The sequence below is a fragment of the Gymnoscopelus microlampas genome (assembly GCF_963454915.1).
Source record: "Gymnoscopelus microlampas genome assembly, chromosome: 7".
In the NCBI taxonomy this organism is placed as follows: Eukaryota; Metazoa; Chordata; class Actinopteri; order Myctophiformes; family Myctophidae; genus Gymnoscopelus; species Gymnoscopelus microlampas.
Window position 1 is genome coordinate 55,856,866 of NC_139944.1, and position 17,500 is coordinate 55,874,365.

The 17,500-nt window shown below is 42.8% G+C and overlaps 1 protein-coding gene across 3 annotated transcripts in view; it reads left to right on the forward strand.

Annotated features, from left to right (window-relative positions):
- srgap2 (SLIT-ROBO Rho GTPase activating protein 2) overlaps nt 1-17,500 on the forward strand; it is a 146,041-nt gene that overhangs the window by 59,083 nt on the left and 69,458 nt on the right. For 2 of the 3 annotated variants that reach the window (XM_084061434.1, XM_084061435.1), the window contains exon 2: nt 11,726-11,918. In XM_084061434.1, coding sequence (XP_083917560.1) covers nt 11,726-11,918 — 193 coding nt within the window. Of the gene's footprint in view, nt 1-5,242; nt 5,326-11,725; nt 11,919-17,500 lie in introns of those variants that run through there. The other variant, XM_084061436.1, reaches the window with a different exon arrangement.

Here is a 17,500-nt window from a genome sequence, read left to right on the forward strand (position 1 = left end):
GAAGTTTCGATGAATTGAGTACAACGGACCCCAATAGAAACAAGAAGTCTTTCTTGGGTTTAAAATCCTATTAATAGACCTTGTATTGAACTGTACTTCCCTGTGCTTGTCTTTGCAAACTGTTAAAGGTAGAGTAAGTGATTTTCTTTGGTTAAAATAAGTGTTAAATAGCTCTATATTCTGATAGTACTCATTGCTATAGAGTGTTTGTTCAGTAAAAGGAGTCTCCTTGTCTCTCCAGCTCTTTATAAAACACAAAATGCATTTTCATTTCAGTTTCAGTTTCATTTCCAATTTTATCCAATCAGGATAGAGAACTCAATCAGGAAACAGATTAAACAAGTGAAATGTGAAGTGATGACACTAAGAAATGAGCAGACAAAAGTGGAACTGGAACACTATAAAAATGAAGCTTAAAAATGGGTACTTTCTCCTGATTGGCTGAGATTTTGACACCTACCGGAAAATGTATTTTCTGTTTATTAAAGAGCTGGAGAGACGGGGAGACTCCTGTTACTGAACACACACTCTATAGCAATGATAGCGACGCGACCAGATTCTGTGAGAGAAACAAGCAACCAGGTCTAGGAAAACCAGCCCAAAAGAAGCGACTTATGGGCCACTTGAGCACTTTAACAAAGTCACACTTTTTACAAGCTCACAACGCGTCGCGATGCGATGCGTTGTGAGCTTGTAGATCTGCTATTTTCAAATAAAATCTTGCGGGGAAATTATAATAAACATAATCTGGCAACCCTGGATGATGCGACGTGTCTTGAGATTCAGAGATTGTAGCTTGGACTGTTAGATCTGCTATTTTGCGTGAGACACGTATACACCCACAACAAGTATATATAAAATGTGTCTTTACGTGGTTAAATGAACACTCAGGATCTTTGGCTGTGTGTAGAGGTCGGTCGCACGCCCACAATCTGTCATAATGAGAGAGAGGACAGACCTGGGGGTGTGGCCTCCGACAGCCCACTGGATGGTTGCCGTGGAGAATCTAAAAGAGTGACAGCTTGGCCACACAGGGGGGGTGTGTGTGTGTGTGTGCCTGTGTGCCTGTGTGTGTGCCTGTGTGTGTGTGTGTGTTTGTGTGTGTGTGTGTGTGCGTGTGTGTTGTGCACACAGCCGTGGGCGGTTTCAGGTACACAGTAATCAGGGCTCACAGCGGTGTCTTTGGATCGTCTGTATCCAAGGCTTTTGTTATGTCATGAAAACAAAGTTGGAGCACCACTGATATAGCAGCATGCTGTTAGGATTTAGAAAAACATTTTTAGATTATGTATTTGGCCACGAACCCCCATCTCAAAATATGTTGTTCAAGGGACCCCACCAGAAACAGATTTGAGTAAAAAATAAATTGCTTTAAAATATATATATATATTCAAAGATTTGTCACACATTTTCACGATTTAAAAGAAAAATAGCAGATCTGCAAGCCCATAGCTTGTGAGCATCTGAGCTTGTATATCTGCTCTTTTTGAATAGCCAAAGAAATCTTAACTCATTGAGTGCCTTTTGCGTGTTTCACGTGTTTTACCGCTATGGTGCAACGTGCCAATCACGTGTTTCACGTGTTTTTGAAAAAATAGTAAAAAAAAAGAAAAATGTTCAGAACCCAAGATATCATCATCTGAAGATTTGCAGCTCCATCCACTCCTTGTTTAACTTATAACTGAAAAAGGCTGTATCTCGCTTCCTAAGCACTTTTTTTTACTTTGAAAAAAAAAAAAAAAGAAGAAATCGCACTGGCCAGAAATAATTCTGGCACTCAGTGAGTTAAAATGACACGGATGTGTGCCGGTGTGTCTGAGCGTTGTGCACAAGGCCGTGGGCGGTTTCAGGTACACACAGTGATCAGCGCTCGCGGCGGTATCTTTGGATCGTCTGTATCCAAGGCTGTTATGTCACAGAGACGGTAAACTGCATCACACGCTGCAGAGGGGTTCCTTAGGGCATACGTGGGCAACTGGCGGCCCGGGGGCCACATGTGGCCCCCACCTTCACTTAATGCGGGCCCCACAGGATAATATCGTAATACTGATTATATTATTGATTTCAGCTGTTACACAATCGCAAACATGACCCGCTTTAATGACTTCAGTCTATATTAGTAGCTTAATGACTAGTATTACAATTATATTGTCTTTTTTTATGTCCAATGTATTTGTATTTAAGTTCATACTGTTAACATAAGTATAACTGAATGCATTTTCAGGATTTCAATTCAATAAATAGCTAAAAGAAAATCAGGATTCCAATTCAAAAGTAGCAAAAATAGCAGATCTACAAGCTCAAAACGCGTCGCGCTGCGACGCGTTTTGAGCTTGTAGATCTGCTATTTTTGCTGCTTTGGTGTGACATAAAATGGCCTCGACAGCATATGCAATGTGGCCCCTCTGGAGTGAGTGTGGAAATATAGTGGCCCCCTCCATCATCAAAGTTGCATCACCCCTGGGTTAGGGGTGACATGTTTATACCAGCCCCTAAGAGCACAGAGGAGTGAGTGGCCATGATGTTGGTCTTCTAGTTCAGTGTTTCTTTATCATTTTTAAGGACCCCCAGTTTGCTATGCTTTAAGGCCACACAGACCCCCATTATTTTTGTTACAACTTCTGATATTTGGGAGAGAGGGGTTTTGGCCTTGTGTGGTGTAGGGCTGTCAACTTTCCTCAGAAATGATATTCAAATATTGGTCTTAAAAATTGGCAGATATTCGAATATTATTATTATTATAAAAGAATATATACATTTTTCAAAAAAATATGTTTTAATTTTTTTTTTGACAGAAACAATACAAAAAACACTGTATCGAGTGCTTGGATCCAATAAAACATATATTTTGTTTGTTTTTATAACTTGATACATTGTTTTTTGTATTGTCCCTGTCAAATAAACAAAAAAAACGTTATTTTTTTATTTTTGATATATATTCGATTAATTTTCATATTCGAATATACATATTTTCCCCATATTCGAGGAATATTCGATATTCGAATATCAATTCACCAGCCCTAGTGTGGTGTGAGTGATCGAGGCAGTTGGACGTCTGGACGATGTCTGGTCAACTGTAGGCTCAGACACATGGACCAGACACAATCCCCCCACACACCCCCCCACCCCACCCCAGCACCACAGACAGACAGACAGACATGCGCTAGTGGGAGAGAGAGAGGGAGACGAGGAGAGAGAGAGGGAGGGAGAGAGAGCATCAGAAGTGAAAAGTGGAATTGCAGAGTGTTTTACAAGACCTGCTCAACTGGTCTGCCTGGAAAATGTGACAGAGTTTGTCTGGAGGAGGAGGAGGAGGGGGGGGGGGGGGGGGGGCGTCACATTCCAGTTTACATCCCAGTTGGTTCTGACTGGCCTGGTCTGGTCTGGATTGGCACGCTGACCATTGTGAAGGAAGAGGAAGGAGACTGTTGTCTGTTAGGAATCATGTGTGTCTGTCCTCCTTGTTTACCATCAGCATCTCTCTCTCTTTCTCTCTCTCTCTCTCTCTCTCTCTCTCTCTCACTGACTAGAGCCAATAACATCAACAGGGTTCATTTAATTCATTTAGATCAGGAACAGATCATTTTCATCATCACTGTACATTTCCACTTGTAGTATGTATATATTGTAAGTTGTCCTTTATCTGTTGGTCTGCCTTTAACATGTTAAATGAACGCTGGTCATTAGACTTTTCTTTTTCATATACAGTAAAGGCTGGAAGGATTTAGCAGGATAGGAGGTGTGAGAGATGGCGTCCAGGCTCCTCTCCCGTTTTCTCTCTCTCTCATATATATATGTGTGTGTGTGTGTGTGTGTGTGTGTGTGTATATCCTGTTATATGGAGTGTCAGAATCCCTCTGCATCATCATGAAGTCTTTAGGATCACGACCCTGTGTCGCTTAAATCCATTTTACCCCCATTATACCTGCATCTTCTTAACCCTCTCCTCTCCTCTCCTCTCCTCTCCTCTCCTCTCCTCTCCTCTCCTCTCCTCTCCTCTCCTCTCCTCTCCTCTCTTTACTCTCTCCTTCACACTCCACTGCTAATGTGGTCACATGGGACCACCCCCCCCCCCTCTCTCATCGGTTACCTTCAGCGTTGTGTTATTATGTCTGGATGGAGGAACATGCATAGTTTCAGATGAGGTATATATATACTGTGTGTGTGTGTGTGTGTGTGTGTGTGTGTGTGTGTGTGTGTGTGTGTGTGTGTGTGTGTGTGTGTGTGTGTGTGTGTGTGTGTGTGTGTGTGTGTGTGTGTGTGTGTGTGTGTGTGTGTGTGTGTGTGTGTGTGTGTGTTGCTCAGTTGGGTTAATTACAGGCCGCTTGTCTGGAGGCCTCGACAGGCGGGACTCTGTGACTCACTTCCCATCATCGACAACAACTGTGTGATCAGCAAATTACACACACACACACACACACACACACACACACACACACACACACACACACACACACACACACACACACACACACACACACACACACACACACACACACACAACCACAATGAGAGACAATAACTATGTAGTCAAAGCTCACATTCCAAGCAGGTAATTAATACAGACCGTGTGTGTGTGTGTGTGTGTGTGTGTGTGTGTGTGTGTGTGTGTGTGTGTGTGATGAAGTCACCTCCTGCAGAGAGTCTGATAGCTCCTCAGTTCTCTGGCCTTTAATCAGTAAAGAATGACTGTATAGTACTTTAAAAGAGAGGAACGCAAAGCGTGCCACAGGCTGTATCTCTCACCTGGGTTTGTACTGTACTGTATGCACTGTTAAGGCGTGTGTGTGTGTGTGTGTGTGTGTGTGTGTGTGTGTGTGTGTGTGTGTGTGTGTTGTGTTTGTCCGCGGGGCCAGAAAATAATAGGCGGGCTGATGTAGTGCATTGCGTGCGATGTGTGTGTGTGTGTGTTTATAGCAGACACACATTTAGAAATCCCACTTCCCTTTGTGTGTGTGTGTGTGTGTGTGTGTGTGTGTGTGTGTGTGTGTGTGTGTGTGTGTGTGACGGTGAGGAGGAAACAGCCCCGCTCAGCTGTAAAAAAGACAAAAGGCAGAGCGTGGACAGCAGCCTGTCAGACAGACACACACCTCTGTCTGTGAATGTGAGAGGAGTAGGAGAGAGGAGTAGGAGAGTAGGACTATAGGAGTATAGGAGTAGAGGAGTAGGAGAGTAGGACTATAGGAGTATAGGAGTAGAGGAGTAGGAGAGTAGGACTATAGGAGTATAGGAGTAGAGGAGTAGGAGTAGGAGAGAGGAGTAGGAGAGAGGAGGCCACAATGGAAGCCAAGGCCGTCCGTTTCCTGTACAGCCAGCGGTGTAAAGGTAGGCCTACTGCGGGACAACTACTACACATACAGGCCGGGAGAGAGAGAGAGAGAGAGAGAGAGAGGGAGAGGGAGAGAAAGCGAGAGAGGGAGAGGTAGAGAGAGAGAGAGGGAGAGGGAGAGGGAGAGAAAGAGAGAGAGGGAGGGAGGGAGGGGGAGAGAGAGACATACCTCGGTACATAGAAATACTATACATATGAACAGATCAACTATCTTTAATCATTAAGACAGGGAAAGCCTCTGTATCATTTTATATATATATATATAGCACATTGGTTGGCTAGATTCATCCCAATCTATACTGTATCACCATCATCAGTGTTCTTTTAACTGAGAGTGTACAAATGGAACCAAATGGACCCTTATGGTTCTATAACTCTGAGAGTGTACAAATGGAACCAAATGGACCCTTATGGTTCTATAACTCTGAGAGTGTACAAATGGAACCAAATGGACCCTAACGGGTCCATTTGGTTCCATTTGTACACTCTCAGAGTTACAGACACATAAGGATCAATTTGGTTGCTAACTATTAATTCGGCTGAGGACCCCCTGGAACCCCGTCAAGGACCACTGGTTGAAAACCCCTGCTCTAAGTTGCGATGTAAACACAGCTTCGTTTACGACATTAATTTATTCTCATTTCATTGTACGTACATTGTTCTGTTTCGATAGTTTTGTTCCACTTTTGCTTTGACAATGTAAACGTATGTTTTCTCTCATGACAATATCTAAAGCTCCTTTGAAATTGAATTGAAAAGTTGAGACAAATAGAACCTCTTTGCCTTGGAGTGAATGATGAAGAATAGTTTGAGCTCCTCGGGGGCAGAGCTGTGAACTGAAGGCTGGCTGAGGGTTTCATGTGCGTGTGGATTTTTGGAGTGTGTTTGTGTGTTTGTGTGTTTGTGTGCATTTCTTCAAACCACCCCTTGACAAGGATGCATGCGTTGGCTGCGGGCAGGCAGCTCTGAGAGCGTAGCATTAGCCTGTCAGATGTCAGCGTTGATCCAGCTTATCATGATTGCGTGGTTGGTTGTGTTGTGTGTGTGCGTGTGCGTGTGTGTGTGTGTGTGTGTGTGTGTGTGTGTGTGTGTGTGTGTGTGTGTGTGTGTGTGTGTGTGTGTGTGTGTGTGTGTGTGTGTGTGTGTGTGTGTGTGTGTGTGTGTGTGTGTGCGTGTGCATGCGTCCGTGCGCTTGCTTGCATGCACTTCTTCGCAACCCACGTCGTGGTGTAAACTGCATTGTTGTGCACACACACACAACACATGATCACATGATCCTTGGTGGAACTCAGAAGCAGTGGTGGAAAGTAACTAAAGTACATGTACTCAAGTACTGTACTTGCAACAGTGCAATTTTGAGTTTTTTCTTTTAGTATTTCCAATTTTACTCCACTACATCTCAGAGGCTAATATTGTACTTTTTTTTTTACTCCAGTACATTTATTTGAAAACTTAAGTAACTAGTTACTCTGAAGATTTTGCATAGTATTACAAAACATACATTAACCACTTCAGCTCTCTCTATACTTGAAAATAGCAGATCTATACTTGAAAATAGCAGATCTACAAGCTCACAACGCGACGCGTTGTGAGCTTGTAGATCTGCTATTTTCAAAAGACTTTTATACATGACAAACTTGTGAAATGGGACATACTGCATAACGAGTACTTTTACTTTTAGTATTGATATTAGTATATTTTGAAGCCCATACATTTGTATTCTTACTCGAGAATTTTGACATTTGAACACTGGACTTTAACTTGTATTCCTACATGGTGGTATTGATACTTTTACTTAAGTAATAAAACATGTCAGTACTTCTTCCAGCACTGCTCAGAAGGCTGTGCAAATGGAACCAAATGGACCCTTAAAGGTCCATTTGGTTCCATTTGTAACACTCTGTCCTCTGCAGGAGGAGATAGTGATTGAATATAGTTGTGTGTGTGTGTGTGTGTGTGTGTGTGTGTGTGTGTGTGTGTGTGTGTGTGTGTGTGTGTGTGTGTGTGTGTGTGTGTGTGTGTGTGTGTGTGTGTGTGTGTGTGCAGTGAGTCTGTGCTGTGAGTGCAGTCTATTAATTTGAGGTTAGACTCGGGAGTGCTCTGTGTGTGTGTGTGTGTGTGTGTGTGTGTGTGTGTGTGTGTGTGCGCGCGTGCACGTGTGCGTGCGCAAAGTGGGGAAATGTAAAGCGATGAGGCCGCCGGATAAATGGCCGTCTCTGGAGAACTCAGGATATGTGTGGATAAGAGGATTGACGATCACACACACACACACACACACACACACACACACACACACACACACACACACACACACACACACACACACACACACACACACACACACACACACACACACACACACACACACACACACACACACACAGCGGTTGCTGCTGCTCCTCTGCGGATGGATTGGGAAGGGATTGTCGGAGGAGGAGGAGGAGGAGGAGGAGGAGGAGGAGGAGGAGGAGGAGGAGGAGGAGGAGGAGGAGGAGGAGGAGGAGGAGGAGGAGGAGGGGTGGAAGCGGGCCAAGAAGAACTGCGGGCCAGACCACTGTCATGAGCACAGCTCTGCTCCGCCAGGTGTTTTCAGCTCCCTGTGTGTGTGTGTGTGTGTGTGTGTGTGTGTGTGTGTGTGTGTGAGAGAGTAGGATGTACATCTTTCAGACTGTTATGTCTTGCATGTTGTCGCTGCATGCATCTTAATCAGAACGGCCCCATAGTGTGGTTTCAGCTCTGCTGGTGGTGAGAGTTTGTGGCCTCCAGTTTCCGTGGAGGATTGCGTTGCGTTGAAACACATTGCAGGTCACAAGTGTTTGGCTGCAGAATATAGAAAAAAGGGGGAAATGGAGCTTTAGTATTACTGTAGATCTCTCTGCTGAATTGAACGGACATTGTTGCAAAGAGCTTTTCCAATTGGATTTGGTTCGATTGTTGCCGATGTGATTCAGTTCTTATGCTGATTGAACAAAACAATCATGAACCGTCTCTCTTATGCTGCGTTCACACTGTTAGATACAAAGATACACAGATACACAGATACTAGTGCTGTCAACTTTCCTCAGAAATGATATTCGAATATTGGTCTTAAAAATGGGCAGATATTCGAATATATTCTAATATTATTATAAAAAAATATGTAATTAAAAAAAAATAAAAAGAAAGAATTACATTTTGTTTTGACAGAAACAATACAAAAAGTGCTCGGATCCAATAAAACATATATTTTGTTGACTTGATACATTGTTATTTTGTATTGTCCCTGTCAAATAAACATTAAATTAAAAAATATATATATATATATATTTTTTTTTAAATATTTGAATATTCATTTTCATATTCGAATATACATATTTTCCCCATATTCGAGTAATATCCGATATTCGAATATTAATTCACCAGCCCTAACAGATACAGTACACAGATACACAGCATAATTGTCACTCTGTCACTTTGTATCCGTATCGCTCAACGCGATCGTTGACGTCATCAAGCGCTGCGTCATCAGAGCTACAGTTGTAGTTTTGTATCCTTGTATCTGGAAGTTGAACCCAGCTCAACTTCAACTTGTATCTTTTTATAGCAGCTACAAACGTCGGGTGTTGTTGCTTTGTGTCTTCATGTCCCTGGCTTCCATTGAACATGAATGGTAGCCTGTACTGTAGTATCTTTGTATCTGCCCCGTGTGAACGCAGAATTATGCTGCGTTCACACGGGCAGATGCAAAGATACTACTGCAGGCTATACCAGTGGTTCTCAAACTTTTTCATGTCAAGGACCCCCAAATTGACACTTATTAGCCCGCGGACCCCCATTTCAAAAGATATGCCAGGGACCCCCATAAGAGAAGATTTTTTTACGGCTCTAGCAGTGATTCTCAACCATTTTAATTTCAAGGACCCCCAGTTTGACATGCATTAGGGCTACAGACCCCCATTTAATGGCATTTCTATCACTTGGACCGCAATTTATATTGTAAAATCTATGTCAATGTAACTCTGAGAGTGTCCAAATGGAACCAAATGGACCCGTTAGGGTCCATTTGGTTCCATTTGTACACTCTCAGAGTTACAGACCCATAAGGGTCCATTTGGTGCCTAATCTATCATTTAGCTGGGGACCCCCTGGAACTCCCTCAAGGACCCCTGGGGGTCCCCGGACCCCACTTTGAGAACCAATGCTGTAGGCTATACCATTCATTTGAGTTGTGAGTTTCAACTTCGTTAATCACAATTATTCTTTGGCACAATAATGGTGACGGGTGATTTTCATATCGCCCCATATCCCTGGTCTCTCTCTCTGTTTGGGCTCAACCAGCTTCACTCGCACTTCTCACATGATCCTCTTTATGGTGTGAGAGAAAAATGAAAGCAAACGAGATATTGTTGTCCAAAGGACACGACAGTAAAACTCCTTTTGGTTTCATTTCCTCGACATTACAGCCACACGATAACTAAAGAAGGAATTAACCCATTAAAAACCTGGAACGCATCTGTGTCACTTTTTGATTTGAGCTAAAAAAGCATTATTTTACACTTTGGCTATTCAAAAATAGCAGATCTACAAGCTCATAACGCGGCACCGAGTGCCGCGCTATGAGCTTGCAGATCTGCTATTTTTGAAAAATCGTGAACATGTGTTGCATATCTTTGAAAATATATTGTTTAAAGCGAACATTTTTAACTCTTATTCTTTGCTTCTGGGGGTCCCTGGAACAAAACATTTTGAGATGTGGGTCGGTGGCCAAATACATATCATTTTGGGGGTCCTTGACATAAAAAAGTTTTTTTCTGAAAACTGTTGAGATTTAGAAGACATTTGTAGAATCGGCTTAATGTGTTAAAGAAGAGGAAAGTAGCAAAGGTAAACAAGTGGCTGTAAGTCCGTATGGTGATCATAGCACACAACGAGGTGTGTGCATGTGTCATACTTCAATATCATATACATTTATGTATGTGTACATGTGCAGTATATATAAGCAAGCATACATTTAAGTAAATCATTACTAGCCTCATATCATAATTGCCTATGATAAGTCATGTTTTGGTCAAATGTCTGCCTAACTCTACTGTCCTAACACTGCTGCTTCATTGGGCCTTATTGCCTATGTCCTCAGCCTATCACAATGCTTGTTACATTCAGCCTATCAGAATGCCGGTTACATTCCACAATCACTTTCTGCAAGTCATTTTAAGTACACTTTTTTTTTAATGTAACAAACATTCTGATAGGCCGAGGACAGACAATAAGGCATGGTGAACCAGCAGTGTTATAGGAGACTAGAGTTATGCAGAAATAAATAAAGGCAGATAAAAACATGATTGCCTATAAGTCAACTAGAATGACTTCTTCTTTTCTGAAAACCTTAAAAATATGACTCTGTGACTGCTGTGAGGCTATAATAACAATATGAATGATCTATTAACTACTTATAATGAATAATAGTGTTTATCAAGTGCTACCATTTATCTTACTATGTAAACAAAGTGTCGTGTGTGTGTGTGTGTGTGTGTGTGTGTGTGTGTGTGTGTGTGTGTGTGTGTGTGTGTGTGTGTGTGTGTGTGTGTGTGTGTGTGTGTGTGTGTGTGTGTGTGTGTGTGTAGTCATCTGGGGGAAACAGCTGATACAGGAACACAATAATCTTAACCACTTAAGTCCTATTGTGTACATTGTCACATGACATTGTGACATAACAATAGCAGCTCACAACAACAACACAGCATCACGTTGTGAGCTTGTAGATCTTTTTGACCAAAGTAGTATTGTAGGTCGGAGAGGTTGTTGGTATCAGCCGAGAACGTGGGAGTCTGTCCCTGTTACAATGTGTTTAGAGACCCCTGTTACAATGTGTTTAGAGACCCCTGTTACAATGTGTTTAGAGACCACTTGTGTGAGGTGCAGCGCCACACCTACCATCAGCTCCCATCAGTGGTGTAAAGTAACTAAGTACATTTACTTAAGTACGGTACTTCAGTAAAATGTTGAGGTATTTGTACTTTACTTGAGTATTTTCAATTTCCAATACTTTTACTTCTACTCCACTACATCTTGGATCCAAATATTGTACTTTTACTTTATTTATTTGAAAACTTTAGTTACTAGTTACTTTGTAGATCTTGATTATTATTACTAAAACCTACATTAACCACTTCAGCCCTCACTCTGTATACATTTCGGCCATTTGAAAATAAAATAATAAAAAACAGCACTGCCCTGCAAGTGAAATACGTGCTACTCATACTCTGAGTTGGCGGTTCCCGGGAATCGAACCCATGACCTGGTGGTCCAAAATGCGAGAGCTCTACCGAGCTCTACCTACCCGGACTAAACTATGGATACCAGGTATAAAGTGGTCTAAATGTCTCTCTCTCTCTCTCTCTCTCTCTCTCTCTCCAGAGATCCGGGCTCAGCTGGTGGAGCAGCTGAAGTGTCTGGACCAGCAGTGTGAGCTGAGGGTTCAGCTCCTTCAGGACCTGCAGGACTTCTTCAGGAAGAAGTCTGAGATCGAGATGGACTACAGCCGCAACCTGGAGAAGCTGGCCGAACGCTTCCTCACCAAGACACGCAGCAACAAGGACCACCTGCTCAAGTACGGAGAAACCGCACGCGCACACACACACACACACACACACGCACGTACACACACTCGCACACACAAACACCCAGGGACGTGCACAGATAGACTCAAGGTGGTGCTAGAGCACCTGCCCTTTGCCCTCTTGACCAGAAGTGCCCTTTTGAAAAAAAGGGAAAAAACGTTTTTTTTCAGTTTACAGCAGGGGTCTTCAACAGGAGGTCCGGGACCCCTAGGGGGTCCTCAGAGTTACTACAGGGGGTCCGCCAAATCTTTATGTGATACGATTTTTCTTTTTACCATAACCACTCGAAACCTAGCATCCCTTTTCTGAGGAGAACTTTAGCCAAAAATAGCCGATCTACAAGCTCACAACGCCTCGCGCTGCGAGGCGTTGTGAGCTTGTAGATCGGCTATTTTTGGCAAAGAGGTATAGGTGTAGAGGGAAAAAAGAGCAGACTAAGTAAACAAAAAAAAGTATAATTTACTTGAGCACCTGCCCCTCAAAATGTCTGTGCACTCCACTGCAACACGCACACAAACGGATATGCACACAATTACACATTATTACACAAACAGACCCGCAGACAGAGAAATAGATCAAACATGTGCTACAGTACAGTATCTCCCCCACATCTCCTTCCTGTTGCATTTTTAAGCAGCTTAGATAAGAGTTAGAGACAATAGATCACATCTCTACGAGCAGAAAGGAGAAGTGGGGTCGACTGAGGTAGAGAGAGAGGGGGGGGGGAGGAGGGTGGGAAAGAGTGATAGAGAGAGTGAGAGATAGAGATGGAGAGAGACAGCCAGTGTGGAACCTAAACCGAACCGAACCGAACCGTGTCGTACATGAATCAGAATGGGCTTTATTGTCACATCACAGATTTACAGAAGTAAAACAAAGTGGGTGAAATTCATTTCAGAAGGAGGTGGGCGGGGGGCGGGGGCAAGGTCGAAGAGAGATCAATCAAAGAAAACAAACAAAGGATGTACATATTTACACATAGTACCTGACATAGTGACATATAAAGGTGCCTGAGCATAGCAGCAGATGCATATATACTGTGATATACTAATACTATTTGTCACAGCTGGCTCTTGGCCGTGACACACATTGGGGAGGAGACCAGGGTACAATGTAACACAAGGTGTATTTATTAAGAAGAAGGCCTAATGACAACAACAACTAAAAGAGGGTGAACAAAACATCTTAACGGATCCAATGAGGTGTGTAGTCAGTTCAGTGTGTAGATGTGGATGTGTGGAGCATAGTGTGGTGAGAGGTGTGTGGATGGATAGTAACAAACATAGTCATCATAAGAGCATGGAGACTAGGTAGTTTTGCTAAAAAATAAAAGCTTGGAAATTCCTGTCCCAGCTGTTGGTGCGCAAAATCGCCTCGCGTCGTCTGATGTGTCGCACAGCATTTATTTTGGGTGCGCATGCGCACCTGCGCACCTGCGCACCAGTTATGTGCACCCCTGCCATTGTGGTCCTACGTCTTCAATTCATCAACCTAGCATAACAAATGGACATACTTTGTGACAGTCAGTCAGTCAGTCACTCCCAGTGCAGGCAGGCAGACAGACAGACAGACAGACAGACAGACAGACAGACAGCGTCTCTCCTCCTTCCTTTGTGACACTCACTCACTCCCAGACAGACAGACAGACAGACAGACAGACAGACAGACAGACAGACAGCGATGAGGCCAGGTATCACGTTGCTTCGTTCTGCTTCCCTCCACAGATTGAACACAGAGACACACGTCTCTCTCCACACATCTCCATTACCCCACAGTCAGCGATGTTCAGGCCTTTCATATTTTACTGGGCGAGTCGGTTTCAAATCAAACGGTCCATCGGGTAACTTGGACACAAAGTTGCCGACGAGCTTTTTACCAAACGGACACAACAGAGCCAGAGGGGCGGGGCTCAGCTCTCTGTGTGTGTGTGTGTGTGTGTGTGTGTGTGTGTGTGTGTGGCTCAGCTCTGGAATGGAATGGAATGTGCTGCTTTTGCTGTTCTGTTTTCCAAGTGGTGTAAAATATTTAATCAGTCCCCCCTGTTGCCTCCATAAATCTATATCGTCTCTCTGTCGAGGCAGAAACCTCTTATCTCTATATTCTAACCTTTTGTGCTTTTTTGTAAATTAACGTCCTACTTGATAGTGCTGTCAACTTTCCTTAGAAATGATATTCGAATATTGGTCTTAAAAATTGTCAGATATTCGAATATATTCGAATACTATTATTATTATTTTTTTATTTTTTCTTCAAAAAATATATATTTTTCTTCTTTTTTTTGACAGAAACAATACAAAAAACAATGTATCGAGTGCTCGGATCCAATAAAACATATTTTTTGTTTGTTTTTATAACTTATAAATCATTTTTTGTATTGTCCCTGTCAAAAAAAAGTTTTTTTTTCTTATTTTTTTTATATTCGAATATTCATTTTCATATTCGAATATACATATTTTCTCCATATTCGAGGAATATTAAAAAAAAAGCCAATTTTGAGCTTGTAGATCTGCTACTTTTGATGTTTTTTTAACTTGAGTCCTGAAAAGTGTCAGTTTGGGACGTATGAGGTTTCCCCCCCGACAGAGAGGATGTTATTTAACGCGTGTAGCTTCTCTCACACAACGTTTTAGAACAAACTTAATGTCCGTTATCTAACTGTATAACTCTGCACCCAGATAGAAGTCAAGTGAAGCAGGAACAGTGGTGTTGTGCTGCAGTAGTTCCTAGAGTTGTCACTGACAAGATGCACGCATTCAAATCAGAACGTAACGCCCTGCCCTGCCCTGTCTGTCTGTCTGTCTGTCTGTCTGTCTGTCTGTCTGTCTGTCTGTCTGTCTGTCTGTCTGTCTGTCTGTCTGTCTGTCTGTCTGTCTGTCTGTCTGTCTGTCTGTCTGTCTGACTGTCTGCCGCAGAACAGAACACAGATAAGAGGGTGATGCCAACTGGCAAGCTGAACTAACGCTCGCCTAGAGGTTTTTATAGCATTTTGTTGTGTGTGTGTGTGTGTGCTCTACAAGCTGTGAGCTTGTAGATCTGCTATTTTTGGTGTGCGACACCAGCGCACAACTACGTATAACTCAGGCGTTAGTGTTAGGGTAAAAAAAGTGTGTGTGTGTGTGTGTGTGTGTGTGTGTGTGTGTGTGTGTGTGTGTGTGTGTGTGTGTGTGTGTTGGTTTCAGTGCCAGAAATGCCGGCTGGTGATTTTGTGCTCTAACTACTCTGCAGTGTCTTGCTGTGTGGGTAACCTTGCCCAAAAGCAGACTGTCCCCCTCTCTCTCTCTCACACACACACACACACACACACACACACACACACACAGAGAGAGCAGATCTCATCAGGTTTTAGCAGCATGCAGTGTGTAGGTGTATTAACTTAAAGGGGAAATCCACCCATTTTCAATATTTAACTATGTCATTAATATAGCATAAAGGAGTTGTGTGGAAATAAGAAAAAAGTTGCCCCCTTTCTGTGTTGCCTTGAACTGGAGGATTGATTGTGGGTTTAACATTGCAAATTACAACATGATGAGTCATCACGTTGTAATTTGCAATGTTAAACCCACAATCAATCCTCCAATTCAAGGCAACACAGAAAGGGGGGAACTTTTTTCTTATTTCCACACAACTCCTTTATGCTATATTAATGACATAGTTAAATATTGAAAATGGGTGGATTTCCCCTTTAAACCCTGGTGTCCCTGTATTCTGGCCATGTCATTATACGCCAAAAATAATAAAAATAGCAGATGCTATGATCTTCTATTATTTTTTTTACCGTACAGTGAAGTAATGGCCACAGTTATGGCTAACTGTTAAAGCTACAGGATAGTGATGCTCTTTGATTTGGGCTTTTATGGTTTGATATTATTTTGTCAGGTATTTTAGCTTGTTTTTTCAGTGGTTTTATATCGTGTACTTTCACGTGACGTGCTGCCTGCTAAAATGTATTGTTGCTATATGTAAGTTATTTAACTATTTATTCTTAGGTATGCTGCAGGACCACATTGGAAACAAGTGTTTCATTACGCTTTAATGCAGGGGTCTTCAACAGGGGGTCCGAGACCCCTAGGGGGTCCTCAGAGTTACTACAGAGGGTCCGCCAAATCTTTGTGCGATATGATTTTTTTTTTACCTTAACCACTTGAACCCTAGCGTCCCTTTTCTGAGGAGAACTTTAGCCAAAAATAGCCGATCTACAAGCTCACAACGCCTCGCGCTGCGAGGCGTTGTGAGCTTGTAGATCGGCTATTTTTGGCAAAGAGGGGTTTGGTGTAGAGGGAAGAAAGAGCAGACCAAGTAAACAAAAAAAGTTTAATCTGAAACACAATTTTATACGATATAGAGGGCCTGAAAACGTTGAAGACCCCCTGCTTTAATAACTTAAGGATCCTGGATCCTTAAGTTATATTGTGATTTTACTATCAAATCAAAAAAAGTATAAGATAGGGCTTAAAGACGCACTGAAGTGACATTTTCGGTATTTTATTTTGAAGGTTCAGCCTGAAACGTGGGCTCAACGACTCTAAACCAATCAGAAGGTCCCATCCCTTCAGGCTATGGGACGTTGGATCTCAATCACTTCAGCCGTGCGCAACAGCTAGTGTTTGTTTACAAGTGAGAGAGAGACGGCCAGTGAAGCACGTTTGCTACTACCTGGCTTATTTCTAACCTATAATGTTTTCAGATACATATTTTAGTGTGCAGATGAAGTTTAAAATGAGTAATACACTCATCTTCAATGAGATTCAAAACGGAGTATCTCTGTAATTAAAATCAGCTGTGTTTGAAGAACGTGCAGCTATGGGAATCAAACAGGTGCATGTAATCAAGATTCTTTTATATTCATGAAGGCTGTATTATGTCATCACGCAGCACGTTTTCATTTACAGGAAGTAATTAAGATTGGCTTTTTAGGGACTTTAGATGTAAAAATACACAAAAATGGTCTTTTTTCATTTTTTGTGGCTGAGTGAGGACACTCTGGAACATTCCAGAGTGACAACACAGCTAAGAGGCCCCCCCGGTTCTCAAACTGCGGTCCGGGGACCCCCACCAGTGGTCCGTCCGTCCGTACTCCGTGGGGTGCTAAATGATTGATAGTGCAGGAACCAAATGGACCCTTTACTTACCAGTCCTGTAACTCTGAGAGTACAAATGGAACCAAATGAACCCTTACGGCTCCATTTGATTAGATACGAAATGAGATAGATAAGAACCAAACTGGGGGGGGTGGGGGGTCATTGAAATGAAAAAAGGTTGAGAAACACCCAGATAGAGGAAGAGTGGAACAACCAGGAATCTCCCCTCTTCTGCTTTTATTCTCTCTTTATCTATCTCCTGTTTCCTGTTAGCCCTGAACCCCCCCTCTCTCTCTCTCCCTCCCTCCCTCTCTCTCTCTCTCTCTCCCTCCCTCTCTATCTCTCTCCCTCCACGATCACCTTACTCTTTTTTTGCTCTCTTCCTCTTTTTTCATTCCCCCCCAACACACACACACGCACGCACGCACGCACACGCGCACACGCACACACACACACACACACACACACATTTTCCACACACCACTTCCTCCATG